General features: G+C 40.4%; 1 protein-coding gene across 4 annotated transcripts; it reads left to right on the top strand.

Annotated features, from left to right (window-relative positions):
• Window positions 1-3588: 3588 nt before the first annotated feature.
• Window positions 3589-9065, top strand: GLRX2 (glutaredoxin 2). Of its 4 annotated transcripts, none has more exons than XM_084636428.1 (4): window positions 3589-3676; window positions 5034-5097; window positions 6890-7066; window positions 7765-9064. In XM_084636428.1, exons 2-4 carry the CDS (start codon window positions 5035-5037, stop codon window positions 7909-7911), a joined length of 387 nt encoding a protein of 128 aa, XP_084492554.1. In that variant the 5' UTR covers window positions 3589-3676; window position 5034; the 3' UTR covers window positions 7912-9064. The 4 variants fall into 4 exon arrangements, with proteins under 4 accessions (XP_084492554.1, XP_084492553.1, XP_084492556.1 ...); XM_084636427.1 differs by lacking the exon at window positions 3589-3676 and adding an exon at window positions 3865-3997; XM_084636430.1 differs by lacking the exon at window positions 3589-3676 and adding an exon at window positions 4029-4150 and having other exon boundaries at window positions 7765-9065.
• Window positions 9066-17958: the final 8893 nt, after the last annotated feature.

The following is a 17958-nucleotide window of genomic DNA, read 5'->3' as shown; positions in this document are numbered from 1 at the left end:
GAATATGCAGAAGCAAACAATAATTGCGCTGCTGCTCGTGAATTCTGTATCAATGAGAAGCAAATAAGAGAATGGCAAAAAAATAAAACAACACTAAAAGACATGCTAAGAAGCAAGAAAAAATGTCCAATGAGGTGCGCTTCATTTCCTGAGATGGAGAAAGATCTCAATGATTGGGTTGTTGAATGTCGACAAAATGGGTACGTCGTCACTAGAACTGGAATTCGTCTGTGTGCTCTGCAAATGTTGAAAGACAACAAATACAAGTCAGTAAAGCTGTCAATATTTGTCACATCAGCAGCTTGATGTACTCGCTTCAAGAACCATCATGGTCTCTGTCTTTGTCAGCAAACAAAGATAGTGCAAAAGCTGCTGAGAGATTTGGAAGAAAAAAATCGAATCTTTCCAAAGGCTTATTATAGAACATTGAAAGTAATACGCATTTGAGCTGTCACAAATAGGAAATATGGATGAATCACCGATAACATTCTATCTCCTGAGCAACAGAACAGTAACTGGTGTTGGTGAAAAAACAAGTTTTAATTAAAACCACTGGCCATGAACAAATCAATTTTATGGTGATTTTATTGTGTTTGGTAAATGGATCAAAGCTCCATCCTGTTGTTATTTTTAAAAGAAAAACCTTGCCTAAAAACATGGAATTTCCTGCTGGTGTCTTCATACGTGCACACAAAAATGGATGGATGGATGAAAGTGGGATTGAATGGCTGGAAAAGTGTGGAATAAGAGACCAGGAACACTTTTCAAGAAACCTGCTATGCTCATTTGGGACATGTTCAGAGCACACAAGACAGATGAGGTGAAAAATGTGGCCAAAAAAATGAAAACTACTTTGGCTGTAATACCTGGAGGCTTAACTTTTGTTCTACAACCGCTTGATGTGTGCCTGAACAAACCCTTTAAAGACAGGCTACACAAAATGTGGTCTGAATGGATGTGGTTAGGCATGGTGAAGTTGACAAAAGGCGGGAATCCTATGAAGCCCAAAATCAATCTAGTGGCCCAATGGGTCAAGGATGCATGGGGGTCCATTTCCTCGGAAATGATAGAAAAATCATTTAGGAAATGCTGTATCAGCAATGCGCTCGACAGGTCAGAAGACGATGCCATATTTGATGACGACACAATAGAGGTTGATGATGAGAAGGAATCTGAGGCTGAAGATGACACTGCTGACATCTATGATGAAAATGCCGGTGCAGCTGTCACTGAAGCCGAGTTTAATTAACTGTTTGGTGAATCGGAGACTGATTCGGACTTTGAAGGATTTTAAGATTTTTAAATAAGTACCTTAGACCAATATGAGACTTTAAAATCAGTAAATGGATATTTAAAACATTGACTGTAATTTTGAAGGTGAATACATATTTGTTCAGTTATTATTATAAGGACAACAGGTTTTTTGTTAGAATACATTAAAATAATTCTAGTGCTAGTACGAGAGACTGCTGAATTGGAATTAATTTGCAAACTGGATACAATTAACTTAGGCTTGAATAGAGACTGGGAGTAGATGTGTCATTACACAAAGTAAAACTATTTCCCCGTGTTTATTTCCCCCACTCCCCACTGTTCCTCGGACGTTCCTGTTAACTGCTGGAAATGGCCCACCTTGATTATCACTACAAAAGATTTTCTCCCCCCCCTTCGCCCCCCCCCCGCTCTCCTGCTGGTAATAGCTCATCTTAAGTGATCACTCTCCTTACAGTGTGTATGATAACACCCATTTTTTCATGTTCTGTGTGTATATAAATCTCCTCACTATATTTTCCACTGAATGCATCTGATTAAGTGAGCTGTAGCTCATGAAAGCTTATGCTCAAATAAATTGGTTAGTCTCTAAGGTGCCACTAGTACTCCTTTTCTTTTTTTAAAACAAAGATGTACTGGTCAGACAACATGGACTCAAGTGCCACCAATAGGCAGATGACACACCTAACTATCCTTTACCATATATGACCACACCACTGCCAACAAGCTGGCCCAGTCTTGAATGAGATCAGCTCATGGATGAACAGCAGGGAGAAGTTTAGCTGAACCTGAGCAAGAGAGAGAGAGAGAGGATGCTGGTGGCCAGAGGAAAGCCCTTTGAAAAGTCTGCAAACACAATGCAGTCTCCTTTGGCTGAAGGTACACACCCAAAATTGCTCAATTCAGTCTGTAGTTAAGAAGTAATCTTGGATTTCTTGCTGATGCTAAGCTCTCATACAGAAGTATCTGAGAGTGACTCATTCTATCATCTCCAATTGCTAGAAGATGATGTCCCATGTTGGTCAATGATGACCTGGCCTCAGTTATTCATTCCTTCATCAGCTGAACTACAGAATGTGATATACCTGGACATGAAGTCTTCAGCACTCAGGAAACTCCAACTAGTATACACCACTGCACCATGTCTTCTCAGCAAGATAGGCTGCTGCAAGCATCTCATACCTCTCCTCTCTAAATTGGCTTCCCATAGAATACCAAATAAAGTTCAAGGCCTGATTTTCAAAGCATGACATGGCCTGAGCCCAGAATATCTAAAAGACCCCTTCAGCGCCAGGGAGAAGAGTGCTGACAACTTGCTCTTGTGGCTCTATAAATAACAGGGGTAAAACTTCATGCAAGAAACAGAACTTTACCAGTGTCCGGGTATGTCTACACTAGAAACTTAAATTGACCTATATTAGGTCAGTTTACAGTCACCACATTAATTACTGTGGTGGTGTATGTCCACACTACCCTCCTTGGTTTGGTGGTGTGCGCTCTCACAGGGAACGCTGCCACCAACCCAAGAGAGGCAGCGCAGGGAGCTGAGAGATCTCTTGTCTCTGCTGGCAGCTCCCTGGTTTCCGGGCAGGATCCCAGGTTCCGGGCAGGCTGCCTCCTCCCTCTGCTCCCTGTTCCTGGCCAGGAGCTGCGCAGCTGGGGCTTCTCCCTTCCCCATTCCATGCCAGGAGCTGGGGGAAGCCATCCAGGGCTTCTCCCCTCCCCATTCCCCACTGGGAGCCAGGGAAAGCCACCTGGGGCTTCTTGCCTTCGGGGAGTGGGCTCCCCATGCCTGGCTTCTTGCGCTTGGTCCTAGCTGGGAGTGGGGAAGGGTGGGGGGAAGCTGTGTGGGCTTCTTACCCTGGCTCCATTCTCTCCGGGCTTCCAGGGGAGCAGGGGGCAGCTGAGCTCTAGTTGCCTGGCTTTCTTGTTAGTTTCAGGGCTCCTGCCCTGAACTTGACAAGACAGCCAACAGCCAATGAAAGGGATGCAGTGTCTGCAGTGATACACCTAACTACACAGACATAAGCCTAATGCCTCTGGGGGCGGTGGATTTATGATGTTGGTGTAGTAGGCACTTACATCAGCGGGAGCAAGGCTGTCATGTAGACATAACTAGGTCGAGGCAAGCTGCCTTATGTGGACCTCGCTGTGCAGTGAAACCAACCCTAAGACAGTGGAATTAACTCCCCCAAGAACCATCACAAACCTCGCCACCTTCTGCTCCCTGGGCCAAGGCGTTTCTCTGACACCAATACATAAGAATGTGGGTTAACACCTAACTAACCCCTCCCAAAACAAGCCACTGCACTGTGCCCACCTCTCCCCCAGGGTACAGGAGCGCGCAACCACGGCCGACAGACGTGCCTCCCGTCGCTTAATGCAGTAGCAGAAGGCGGCTGAGGTACCATGGCCAGGGAGAGGGACATGTTGGGGGGCGGGTTGTGGATGAAGGAGGTTGGGGGAGCCCAACAAAGGGCTGCCAGGAGCGGCGCAGGGACTGCTCTCCCGGGCCAGCGCTGTGGGATCGGGGCTGCAGCGGGCGGGGCGGTCCCTGGGCTCCGAGGGACGCTGCGCCTGCCGCGGGGACTGGGGGCCGCGCGAGACGCGGGCAGGCAGCGCGGCGGGCAGCCCAGCTCGCGCAGGAGGCGGCCGGGCTCCTCCCCCGGCGCGGCGAGCTCATGGCCTTGTGGGGAGCCCTGCGCGCCGCCGGCAGCCGGCTCAGGTCCGTGCGGCGGGGTCGGGGCCTCGCACCCACCTGAGTCCCCGGGGAAGGGCGGTCCTGGCCCCGCCCCCCCGTGCGGTCGCCCGCTTGCACCGTGCCCGCTGCGGACTGCCCCACTGTCACCGACCCCGTGGGGTCGCCGCCGAGCAGGGGGTGCGGCCCGCTCCCAGCCTCGCCGCCCATCGGGGCAGGCCAGGCCGTGCGCTGGTGCCGAGCCGCGCTCAGGATCCGCTCCCCTGGTGCTGGGCACTCCGAGCCCGGCAGGGAGCGAGCCAGGCCGGCTGAGCCTGCCAGCAGCTGGTCCGCCGGCTGCCGACCCCCCCACGGGGTCTGCCTGCCCCACGGCTCTCAGCAGCTCCGCCACATCTGGGCAGATAACACAGCCGAGCCCAAGGCAAATGGGGGCCATGCCCCCCGAACCGCCCGGGCATACCAGTACCGGTCTGGTCTCCTCTAGCACTAGGAGAGTTACACTGGTATAGTAAACTGGGGGAGGGAGATTGAGTGGTGTTGGTGTGTTAAGGATAAAGTTACACCGCTCTAATCCCTAGCACGCAAACTAGGACCACTGCAACTGCATCCTGGCTAGGGTGGGTTTGCCGCTTTAATTACACCAGCATAATTAAATAAGCAAAACATTCTAATGTAGATAATCCCTTCGTTAGGTGGCATTTTAAAAAGGAATGTTTCTGTAATTCACTTCAAACTAATGGCTGCCCTGCAATGCCAAACCCTGCAGAGACAAGATCTTGGGAAACCAGTGGGTTTCTGATGTATGATAGACTGAGTCAAGCTGTCTCTGTTCTGGGCACTTTGCCGATATGTAAAAATGGACAGTTTTTGCCTCCAAGAACTTTCAGTCTTGAACTAGACCTTAGTAATTAGAGTTTAAAGAAACCAACATATAATAGGTTGAGGGTAGTGAAGTTGTTTTGACAGAAATCCTTAGTATCATATTTAAAATAACCTGAGGAGAACCATAAAAATGATTGTTTTTCAAAAAGAGGTTTTATACTTCTAACATTTTTGTTTTTAGAATGGGAAATAATCCATCTACTTCAATGGGATTGTCTAATGCTGCTACTGTGAACAAGATCCAGGTAAATAAAGGGGTCATTTATTATTCAGAAAGAATTATTATTTCTAGCCTTTGAAAAATGGATAGTAATTTACTAACTTTTTTTTCTAATCAGTACAAGGATTGTTTTTTTATGACATAAGTCTATAGAATCTGATCTGTAAACTTAGTCCAGTTAATAATGTATTATGCTTTTGAACTTCAGTTCTGCAATCTAATCCATGTGGGCAGACCCTTATACTTTCAGTGTCCTGTTTAAATCAGTTAAGTTCAGCACTGGTGTCATTATTGAAAGATGATGTCAGGGGAGGGCTAAACCCTGTTAAGCCTATTAATTAAGCAATATCTCGGGTTTAGCTCCAGTAAAGTAATAGTCTTACATTTCTGGAAAGAACTTTATCCTTTTATCCACATTCATCTTTTGACTACACAGCCTATCAGACCTGCATCATTTTTACCTTTAGGTGACTTATCACAGCCATCTTACCCACAGCTCTGTTATGTTTTTGGGGATACTTGGAAGGGTCCATGCTGTCATGCCAGACCCCTACAGTGTTCTGTTCCTGGGGGTTTGTCATACCTTGTGTATGGTCTGTCTTAATATCTCTTTGGAAGTGTCTTCCTTGGACCACCCTTGCATTTTATCACCCAAACAATATAAAATGACACATGCACATTATGTTAAAAATACATTATTAAGGTTGCAAAATCAAGAACTCAAGTCAGGAAACATCAGAATTAAGGTAGCCTGCCCCTCTAACTGTTGAATGTCTTTTGGAGGAGAATGCACTTTAGTGGTCCCTTGTGCCCATTACCCCCCTCAAGTAGGGGCCCCTTCTCATCCATCTTTTACAATTTGTCCCTGTGCCAGTCCTCTCTCTTCCACGCTCCTGGCTTCTCATCCCTCGCCCTTTCTCCTCACCCACCCAGTCTCCACTCCTCAGGCTTCTCATCCAAGTTCTACTCTCCTTGTCCCACCAGTCCTAGTTTCCCCTCCAGCTCTTTGTGCTAGTCTTCTTGCCTTGCTTCATGGTCAGAAGGAGCCATTGTGAACAGTTAGAATGATCTCCTACATAACACAGGCCATAAAATATCCCTGAATTAAATTCTTGTTTGAACTTTTAGAAGGGTATCCAGTGATGGAGAAACTACCACAGCCCTTGGTAACTTGTTCCAGTGGTTAATTACCCTTGCTGTTAAAAATGTATGCCTCACAGAGGTAAAATAACACCTCTACTCATATTCACTATTCCTTTGATTCATCCAAGAATTGTATTAGCCCTTTTGGCCCCAGTGTCTCACTAGGTGCCAGAGTTGAGCGGATTATCCACCACCCCCAATCCTTTTCAGACTCTCCTCTTCCCAGGATAGAGTCCCCCGTACTGTAAGTACAGCCTACATTCTTTGTTTCTAGATATGAACTTCACATTTGGCCATTTCAAAACACACATTGTTTGCTTATGCCCAGCTTACAGAGTGATCATGATAGCTCTTTAACAGTGATCTATCCTCTTCATTATTTACCACTTCCCCAATCTTTGTGGCTCTTGCAAGCTTAATCAGTAATGATATTTTGTTTTCTTCCAGCTGATAAAAAATGTTAAACAACATAGGGTCAAGAACTAATCCTTGTGGGACCCCACTGGAAACACCTATTTATAACTTTTGGTAGTTGTTACCATAATGAAAAGACAAAACATATTGCCTTTGTCAAAGTCTTTATCTGTAAGAATGTGATAAATTAATTAAGTAAATTAGTACCCATGTGCAGAATACATTGACTCAACCTTTTTTTTAAAAAAAAAAAAATACAGGAAACCATTTCGGACAACTGTGTAGTGATTTTCTCTAAAACAACATGCACCTACTGCAAAATGGCAAAGAAACTGTTCCAGGATATGAATGTAAATTACACAGCAATAGAACTAGACATGTATGAAAATGGAAGCCAGTTTCAAGACATTCTTCATCAAATGACTGGCGGCAGGACAGTGAGTACATCTTTTCAGCTGTAGTAACTAAAATAGATGGGGGCTAATTCACTGAAGCACTAGCTCACCAACTGTGACCTCATCAGATCTTGTGTGCTCGCTGCATTGAACCTTATACATGAGCTACTAAGTAACACACAAGGTGCTTCAGGAAGCTGTAGTAAAGGTTCTGTAAGGTATCTCACATTCCTTATGGTACTGACATACCACTCCAAAGTTATGATAGTTACTGTACTGCTCCTCCTGCTGTCTTTCAGATGAGATTTTAAACAAAGGTCACATCAAAGACACAAAATTGAAATTCATCAGGAACACTTTTTGCTTGGGTAAAAGTGTTAGCCCCAGTATCCTAGCAACTTTGGGAATTACATTCTGTCTTTGTAACAAGTCCCTGTAACTTCATTTGAATCAAGTGTTTTTTCACTGCATGTTCTAAACCCATGTGCAAATGATATATCTTACTTTTAAGGAGAAGGTGCAGTGATGCCTCTGTTTAATGTAAAGCATCTCGGGACCTCTTTTATAGAAAGTTATTATGGAAATGTAAGACTGTCCACTAATATGGTGCATCAAATAGGAATGCTAAGCTTTTACGTACATGCTAAGTTTATGTGGCACTGCGGCAGCATGCATAATCACACTTGGTTTTTATCCTCCCTCCAACAAAATAACGAATGTAATTTTCATATACTTAACAGGTTCCAAGAGTGTTTATTAATGGGGCTTTTATCGGAGGTGCTACGGATACTCAAAGGCTTCACCAGCAAGGCAAGCTGCTTCCATTAGTTCATCAATGTCAAATGAGAAGAGTGAAAAATTCTGATCTGCCATGTGGCCTACCATAGCCTTAGTTACGAAAGTGCCCCTAATCTAGATGTTGGATACCTAATATCCATCTTTAGGCTTCTAAATAAATGGCCTGACTTTCAGAGGTGCTGAGAACCCACAAGGTCTAAAATTAGGCCATTTGTTTGGGGGCCTAACTCTGAATTTAGGTGCCAGTTGTTAAGCACCCAAACTTGAAAATGTAGGCCTATGTGTGCAGCATGGTCTACTAATCTAACTAGGGTTTGGAGCGGGTAAATCGTCAATTTGAAATCATTTATCTAACACAGACATTACGGCCTTGGGCAATACTTAAACCCTCCCTGCCTCAGCTTCACCGTTCATAAAATGGAAGTAAAAACAATTACCTACCTCACATAGCTTTTGTGTGGATTAGCTAATATTTTTGTTACAGTGCTTTGGAGACATAAAGGACATGTTTTAAATATGTTAAAGTGCTACACGAGGTTCTGTGAAATAGGTGACAAACACAACTCGTGAAAACTTGCACTGCTTATCACCTTCAAGACATTGTAGTATCCTATTGATTGTAATGTGAGTTGGTTTGCTAAACTTTCTAGCTAATTTTACTGTAATTGTGTTGGAACAAAAGATGACAGTGCAATTTAGTGTTTCCTATAGAATCAAGTCAGTGCTAAAGATTGATTCTTCTTTGTTCAATTACGTACACGGAAGACACTAAAAAGAACCAGTTAATGTTTATTTATATGAAGTCTGCAGTTACTGAGATTTTAATTACATTTCTGCAAATGTAAACGCTCTGTTATTAAAGACAGATCATGGTAAGCTACAGTAGTTGAGTTTTTCTTACAGTTCTGTATATACTCTCAAGTAACAGTTGGAAACTTACTTTTTTAAGCATAATGTTAAGTTCTAATCACTTTGAGACACTTAACAACCAGTCTGTTCTGTTTCATTAATGTAGTTAGTACATCTGCTGCGAACTCCCCTGCCAATTTTAGTAGTTTTACAATTATTCTCTGTTTTTTTTAAATGTGGTGAAGGTCCAACATACACGGTAAAAGTGAATCTGACTATATACAAATATATAAGGTAAACAAAGCTTTGTCTAATTGTTCAGGCACTGTAATGTTACATGTAACTATAGTAAGTAGATTTCATATAGAAATATGATGTTCTATGTCCATCTGTGTTCAATTGTCTGTATGCAATACATATGTACTTTTAAAAATATAAGTTACATACTGACTCACAGTTCCTGTGTGTAACTTTGAAATAAGCGTTTTTTTTCCCCCCGGCTGTGCTTTCCACCTAACTTTTTCAGGCCCTGACATATCTCACAGCTATTTACTTACTACTTAGAAGTCAGCATGCAAGATTGGGGTGGTCTACCTCTGGTTCTGAGACAACAGCTCAGATGTCACATGTGCTGCCCCGAGCTTTTCCAGCAGTAATGTGATATTCACTTGTCATTTCCTCCACTCCCCTATCACATTCTGTCGAGAGAGCTAATACTTTGTTTGCTGCTTGGAAGAGCTTTGAGCAGTCCTGGGGGACTGAAACAATCTGTCTTTAGTCAGGAAGACAACATTGCTTCAGTTTATTCAAATTCACCTCACAATCATATGGGCTAGAAACTTAAAAAAAAAAAATAAAAAAAAATCAAAAAAAAAAATCTGAAAACAGATGGTTTAGGCCTCTTCAAGTGCCAGGAAAAGCCTCACTTATCAGTTGCAAGTAGATTTTAAGTCATGAGTTAAGTTTTGGCAGGGAACTGTTGGAGTAATACAAATACAGTAATTTAACTAGTGTTAATACTACTAACGCGTGGTAAAGGCACCACCATTGGGTTGTCAGAGCTCCTGCAGTTTAACGGTGCACACTAATCAGGTAAATGCATGGCTCACATAAGTGTTGTTATGGTACAGAAGTTACTTGCAGAGGAGAGGCTTTCAGACATATGAATAATAAAAACAGCCTGGGAAGCTATGTAGTCCCTATGCACAATATTATAGGTCAAACATTGCAAATTCTGTACTAATAGCTAGAACAGTATAAGATGCTATACTGTTAACACAATTAAAACAGGGTAGATAGATGGTCAAAGGAATTTTCTGAGTTGAACAGTTGGTCATAATGTTGTCACAGGGATAAGACAGTGAACTGGGACTCACCCTTGCTTTATTTTTGGCTGGGCCACTTAAGTATGTGACATGGGGCAAATCACTTCACCTCTCAACTCATCTGTAAAACGGGGACAGTTATAGTTACTTTACTCTGTAAGGTGCTTTGAGATCTTTGGGTAACAAGCACTGTGTAACAGCTAATTAGAGTAAATCTGCTATATTTCTGCTATGCTTCATTCCTTTCCCTTTCAGTTCTCTATTTGTCAGCCCACTTCTCCCTCAACTGTATGGTTCTGAACATTTCCCTGCTGTAGTGTGACAGACTCATCCTGCATCTTATACACCAGCAGTTACATTGCAGCAGCGTAGTAGACACAGCGTGAGATACTCCTAAAGCTTCATCTTAGTATAAAACGGCACAGCTGTTGCAGAAAAGAGCATTTTTTTTAAAAAAAAACTCCCTTGGTTACTACTATCATGCATATCTGCCTTGTTACATAGATATCAGTCTTATAGCGGCTAGCGATCTTAAAGCTTGGTGCTAAATTGGCATGGGAGGGAGGAGCTGTTAAACATAAAGGATGCCTTTTAAAAAAAAAAAGGTTAAAAAAAATTAGGTGTATCAAGTTTAGTTTTCCTTGGCTTTGTTATAAAACAGTATTGATGCTCTGACCCCCCACAAGCTTTCCCTAGCACTTCAGGAGGCCTTTAATTGAAGGCTATGTCAGATTTTTTTAACCAAGACATCCTTTTTTCTGTCAATTAAGCATTGGAATTAAATAGGGTTTAACAAAAGTTCTGAACAGACACAAAATCCCTTCCCCTCTTAAATGCTCCACTTCCAGTCTCAATCTCATGTTTCACGTGTTCTTCAAATCACCACACATTCTATGAGGATGGACCCACCCTGAATGACTAAAGCTAAACTAAGTCAAGCAAAATTTTGAGGACAAAATCCTGCCTTTATACATCATAAAAAGAACCCAAGACCAATTTATTATTCTTTACAGATCATGATTAAGGTTGATTGTGGGAAGAGGGAAAAGTATGTATGTTAAATGTATTTCTATTTTTAAAAACCCCCAACTTTTCAGTGTTTTAAAAATTCTATTTTCAAGTTTTCCCTCTCTTCCAGTTTGTTGATACGTATCCACCTTACCTAGATGTTTAGTTAAGCTCTGCAAATCAAAAGGAGGCCACATACAACTTACTAAACTCTGTACCTAAGATGTACCTCACAAAGCTGGCATTATTTCATTTGCATCAATTCTCCAGTCCTCCACAGAGCTTCTGGTGCTGCTAAGGCTTCTCCTGAGATCTCCAACTGCCTGTAGCATGTGGCGAGGTTCTTGCAGCTGTCTGAGCAGGAACATCACTCCTGGTCAGTCTTATGTTCTCTCTGAATTTGAAGAGCAACTAGCAAAAGACTCAAAAACTAACACCATCTTTTTTACGGGCATCAGAAGCAAGAAGCCTGCCAAACAATGAGTGGGGCCACTGGACAATCAAGGTGCTAAAGCAGCACTCAAGAAAGAAAAGGCCATTGTGGAGAAGCTAAATGAATTTTTTGCATTGGTCTTCACTGCCCAAGATGGGAGGGAGACTTCCCACACCTGAGTCATTCTTTTAAAGTGACAAATCTGAGGAACTGTCCTATATTGAGGTGTCAATGGATGAGGTTTTTGGAACAAATTGATAAACAGAAATAAGTCACCAAGACCAGATGATATTCACCCAAGAGTTCTGAAGGAACTCAAATACAAAATTGCAGAACTACTAATTGTGGTATGTAAGCTATCACTTAAATCAGCTTCTGTACCAGATGACTGGAAGATAGCTAATATTATGCCAATTTATAAAAAAGGCTCCAGAGGCGATCTTGGCAATTACAGCCCAGTAAGCCAGTTTCAGTACCAGGCAAATTCATTGAATCTATAGTATTAGTAAAGAACAAAATTACCAGACACATAGATGAACATGATTTTTGGGGAAGAGTCAGCATGGCTTTTGTAAAGGGAAATCATGCCTCAATAATCTATTAGAATTCTTTGAAGGGGTGGGGTCAACAAACATGTGGACAAGGGGGAATCCAGTGGATATAGTGTACTTAGTTTTTCAGAAAGCCTTTAACAAGAGCCTTTGGTGACATTAAGCAGTCATGGGATAAGAGGGAAGATCCTCATGGATCAGTAACTGGTTAAAAGACAGAAAACAAAGGGTAGGAATAAATGATCACTTTTCAGAATGGAAAGAGATAAATAACTATCCCCCCACCCCAGGGATCTATACTGGAACCAGTGCTATTGAACATGTTCATAAATATTCTGGAAAAAGGGATAAACAAGGAGGTAGCAAAGTTTGCAGATGATACAAAATTACTCAAGAAGGTTAAGTCCAAAGTAGACTGCAAAGAGTTACAAGGGTTTCATAACACTGGCTGACTGGGGAACAAAATAGGAGATGAAATTTTGTATTGATAAATGCAAAGTAATGCATATTAAAAACATAATCCCTACTATACATTCAAAATGATGGGAGTCTAAATTAGCTGTTATCCCTCAAGAAAGATCTTGGAGTCATGGATAGCTCTCAGAAAACATCTGCTCCATAGGCAGCTGCAGTTAAAAGAGCTAATAGAATATCAGGAAAGGGACAGATAATAAGACAATAAATATAATGCCACTCTATAAATCCATGGTACGCCCAAATCTTGAATACTGTGCCATTTTGGTCACCCCATCTCTAAACAGGTATAATGGAAATGGACAAGGTACAGAGAAGGGCAACAAAAATTATTAAGGGTATGGAACAGCTTCCACATGAGGAAAGATTACAATTGGAAAAGAGACGATGGAGGGGGGATATGATGGAGGTCTATAAAATCATGAATGGTGTGGAGAAAGTGAAAGTGTTATTTATCCCTTCACATAACACAAGAACTAGGTGTCACACAATGAAATTAATAGGCAACAGGTTTAAAACAAACAAAGGGAAGTACTTCTTCATGCAACACATAGTGAACCTGTGGAACTTGTTGCCAGGGGATGTTGTGAAGATGAAAACTGCACCTGGATTCAAAACAGACTTAGATAGGTTCATGAAGGATAGGTCAATCAATGGCTATTAGCCAAGATGGTGAGTGATGCAACTCTATGCTCTTGGTGTCCCTAAGTTTCTGACTGCCACATGCTGGGACTGGATGATGAGATGGATCACCCGATGATCCCCTGTTCATTCCCTTTGAGGCATCTGGCATTGGCCACTATTGGGATACTGGGATAGATGGACCATTGGTCTGACTCTTAATGGCTATTCTTGTATTCTTATGTAGAGGGGCTAGCACACAACCGTGGTGGTCTTGCCCCTTGTGGCTCCCCTTCCTTCTCCTCAGACCTGGATAGACCCTTACTTGTCCTGTGGGAGTTAGGTATCATTAACTGGTACCTCTCCCTCCCTTGGGCTTGGGAATAGAAAGGATAAGAAATTTATGAAACAGTTCCAACGGAACTAATCCAATGCTTCAAGCTAATGTGGAACAAGGGTGTTCACGTGTAGAGTTGATCAGGAATAGCTATTTTGGAATAACTGTCCATGTTGACTAGCCTTTATTCCAGAAGTGTCCACATGAGGAACCATTCCAGAATGGCTGTTGCAGAATAGCTATCCCAGGCAAATTCCCCATATAGACAAGCCCTAAATAATTTCACTCAGAACTAGTGAAACAAATTTGGAGTTGGTAGGCTAACTTGTTGTGGTTTATCTGGGTCAATTTCAAAAAAATTGAAATCTTTTAATCCCATCTCAAAGGTCATGACTGATTAACTTGAAATTTCCATCCATAAACTCTGCTTCAGAAATTTGGGATAGATATGCTATGACTGAAGTTGAGATCAAAAGTGAATTACTTGCTTAAGTATGGGGAGACTACTGTCAATGGAAGCTTGGCAGTGGCTTCCAATGAAGGATTTCAAAGTGGTGTATAAACACTAGTGATATAGCCTCACAATATCCCTATATGGCAGTCAAGTTACTAACTCTGTTTTAGAAAACTTAAGTGGGGGACAAAGCATTGCACTTCATGCTGGAAGCATGTAATTATTAAGCAAGTTCTATAACTAATATTCTGTATTGCACATTTCACACGTCAACCAAAAAGATGGGAGGCAGGTGTTTTTATGGGTATTGAATTAAATGTGTTCTGTGTGCCTTAACTGAATTTTCATATTTCCAAATGCTCTGATTTCTTGAAAGTTCAACGTTAGTAGTGAAGTTCCTGGTTTGTAAATGTGTTAAAATAAATTTAAAAAATGACAACATTCTGGTCAGAAATGTTACCCAAAATCACCGATATGAACTTCCCCTTAAAATCTGTGTCTCAGAAGAAGTGAGCAGTTGTTCACATTGTTCAAGTTGGATGTTGTTCATGTTGACTGGATGTGTCAAACTTGATACATCATAGTGGTCAAGATTTTAAATATTTTCCTAGAGACCATTCTTCAAAGAAGCCGATCTGGGGCCTGTTAAGAGGGTTGTGTGCACATTCTGTTCAATTTCAGGTTGTTTTAATATGATTATCTTCTAAAGGTTTGGGGGCTCATATAACCCGCAAGAAATGTGGTTGCTTATTCAAATTTATGGAGGGCTCTCCACAAAGGTCTTCCATCTGCAACCAACTTCCCCTAATAGGGTGCTTATATCTGTAATTGTCTTCCAGGAAAGAAGTTCCAATGAATTGCTACCAGTCTCAAAAAATCTTACAAGACTAGGAAAGGGCTGTTTAAGTCCTCTGTTTACAGGAGATAGGTGAGAATGAGGCTGCTAACTTAATTGCTACTTTTGAGTTAAAGGAGATTTGGATTTTGCCTTCCTCCCTCATTTTTCTGTGTCCTCCTCCTCCATTATCTGGGCCACAAGATGTAAATCCAAGGCCTTGAGAAGATGGAATATACATTTTTATGAAATTAGAGGGCATGTGTGCTGGGCAAGTTATTGATACCTCTCTGTTTCTCCAATCTGTACTACAAAGGATCTGTTTTTCCAGCCCTGGCTGAGCAAACAACTACACACCATTTTCCAAATATAAAATCAAGATTACGGTTTCAGGATCTAGGCAGATTTTTGCTCACACCAAAATGCAGAGCCATGGGTTTGTTTAATATGACTTCACCACCATATGAAAATAAATAACTAAACAAAATATAGTTTGCTATTCATAGAGTTTATTTAGTACTCGTATCAAATTCTACAGTCATAATGCAGTTTATTAGCATTATTTCACTTGCAAGTAAACGTCTAAAAATAATAATTTCAATATAATGTACATCTAAGGCCAGGATATTGGTAACAGCAAGACCCTGCAGTATTTGAGAAATGTTGTTAATATGCAAACAGGAAAGCATATCCTTTTCTTCCTCAAAATGGACCATTATACTGTTAAAGATGCACTATTCACAATAAAAAAGGCTTACGGCTGATCAATTATTATTAGTCATTATTTGTATTAAAGTGGTGCCCAGAGGTCTCTCTCAGGATTGTGGCCCCAGACTGTACTGTACAAATTCACAGTAGGAGACAGTTCCTTCCCAAAGAGATGTAGCATCAAATATCTCTTCAGAGCAGAGAATATGATTAGAAAGAGACCCGATGTAATTTAAGACCTGCATACTTATTCTCACAATACACTTTATCGCCCTGAACTTTTTAGGTTGCAATTAATTTTTCAGTTTAAATAATACGCCCTCTCCACAGTTTCTGAAAGGCATAGTGCATCTTTAACGTATAGAAAGAGTTAATAAACACACTGATCCTGGATATATATTTTATTCTTATTATTGCAAAGTTTACTACATTTTACTAAATTCTTCACTGTCCTGGTAAGTTTTGATTTACAGGGACACATCCATCAAATTAAACACACAAATTTATACCTCTCTCACTAATTTTGTACTAAATAAAAACTATTTTGTACAAATACTGGTAACAAAGATTTTTCTTCTTTTTTTCCCCTCGATGTAGATTACTTAGGTCTGTTAATTAAAAACAAGACCTCAGATGAAGACTAGTAAATCTTCCCAGAGTGTAAAAAAATAATAGCATGCAAAGGAATTTTCTCAAGACCTTACTTTTCATTTTGTTACCTGTAAATTTTTAAAAATCTTTCTAAAATACTAACCCTTTGAGTTCTATGCTCTAGTAATCTGAGGGAATTGTTTAAGGCAAAATTCCACTAATAGTTCAGGAAACACACTGAGTGCCTATAGATACTAATGAGTGCCCATTTACTAAATAAAGATGAATGTGTTAGGGTACTCAAATGGTTAATGTTGTCATTATTTACCAAATTAAGGCTCTTCCTTCCAAAGATCTTTTCTCAAATGAGTTTAGTTTTATTCTATAGAAAGTAGCACAAAGCCATATTATATTTATATATATATATTATATATATTTTAAAGTGAGGTTTCTACTCTAAAACAGGACTCTAAAATCTGCATTATGGGGAGGGAGAGTGTTCCACGTTTATTGTTTATCGATGACTTCAGATCAAAACTGTATAGCTTACAATTACACAATGTTTTTCTAATTGCTAGCCTGCAAATTCAATCTGGGAGCTGAGAGTTAAAACACATACATCACCAATAAAAAAGATTCTGCAATAGGAACTCAGTTATGTTGATCATGATGTTTGAATCGAACAGAATCAAGGTTTCTCACCCAGACCAAACTCTGCATTGCTAAAATGTGTAATAAATTGGGGGAGGGAATTTACTGTAAATCAGTTAAGTATGCCTATAGAAATTTGAATACACCCCAACGTGCAAAACTACTGCATAAGAAAGTGACTTTTAAAACAATTATTTCAGTACCGTACTTTAAAATGAAAGTGTAGTAGAATAGTCATTTTATTTGTTATCTGTTGAGCTCAACTATTAAGAAGCTGGTAACATTTATTAGTTCGTACCATTTACTATTATTTCTATTAATTATTTGTCAAATAATCATTTTTACATGTTCCTACCTTTAAGTGTTACCATATGTTTATTTAAACTTAAATTCAAAATGCAGAAATATCTGAAGGAAAAATGTCACAATATTAGAAACTATAAACCCACATGTAACACACACACACACATATATACATTTACAGGCATCATACCTCCTGCTGAGATTTGTTAAACTTAACCTCAATTTTAGGTATGACAAGCAGCACATATACCATCTTACTGACTTACCTCACTCATTCAATATTTTCAGTAATGCTGTATGCTATGCAATCTTATGGTATGGTAAAAACGTAAAAACTTCTACCTATTACAAGAATAAGTCTGTTCAAACCATATCTTGACTGTACATATGTCTCTATAAAACCTTTGAAAATAGCTAGCATAAACCTGTAAAAATGATGAAATATTGTCAAATTAATTTAAAGCCTATACATGATAAAGAATCAATCTCCTTTCTCAAATTTCTGCCTACATTCTAGACACAAGAAAATTGCAGTAATGTTGCAAAGCTGCCTATCTATCCAGAATATTAATTTAATAGGTCCCTTTATTATGGAAATAATATAAACTCAATATATTTTAAAAAGAATAGAGAGCATGATCACTATATAAACTATAGAAATAGAGACTTTAAAATTGTACAAGGTAATTTAAAATGATAATTTTCTAAAAATAAAGCCTATTAAATCATCATACGGGTAGGTGTTGGATTATCTTTGAGAATTATTTTCCAAAAAGAAAAAATAAGAAAAAAAATAAAAACCTATTACTAACTTTCCATAATTGTTCTTAGAAATGTGTTGCTCATGTCCATTCCAATGTAGGTGTGCACATGCTGCATGCACCATCATCGGAAAGTTTTTCCCTCAGTGGTATCTGTCGGGTAGGCTCTGGTGCCCACTGGAGTCGCACCCTGATGGTGCAGTATATAGCATCCTGCCGACCCCTAATTTCCTTT

This window comes from Lepidochelys olivacea (assembly GCF_965140295.1).
Source record: "Lepidochelys olivacea isolate rLepOli2 genome assembly, chromosome: 8".
Lineage (NCBI taxonomy): Eukaryota > Metazoa > Chordata > Testudines > Cheloniidae > Lepidochelys > Lepidochelys olivacea.
Note: the sequence above shows the minus strand (reverse complement) of the source record. Positions and strands in the feature narration are given on the sequence as shown.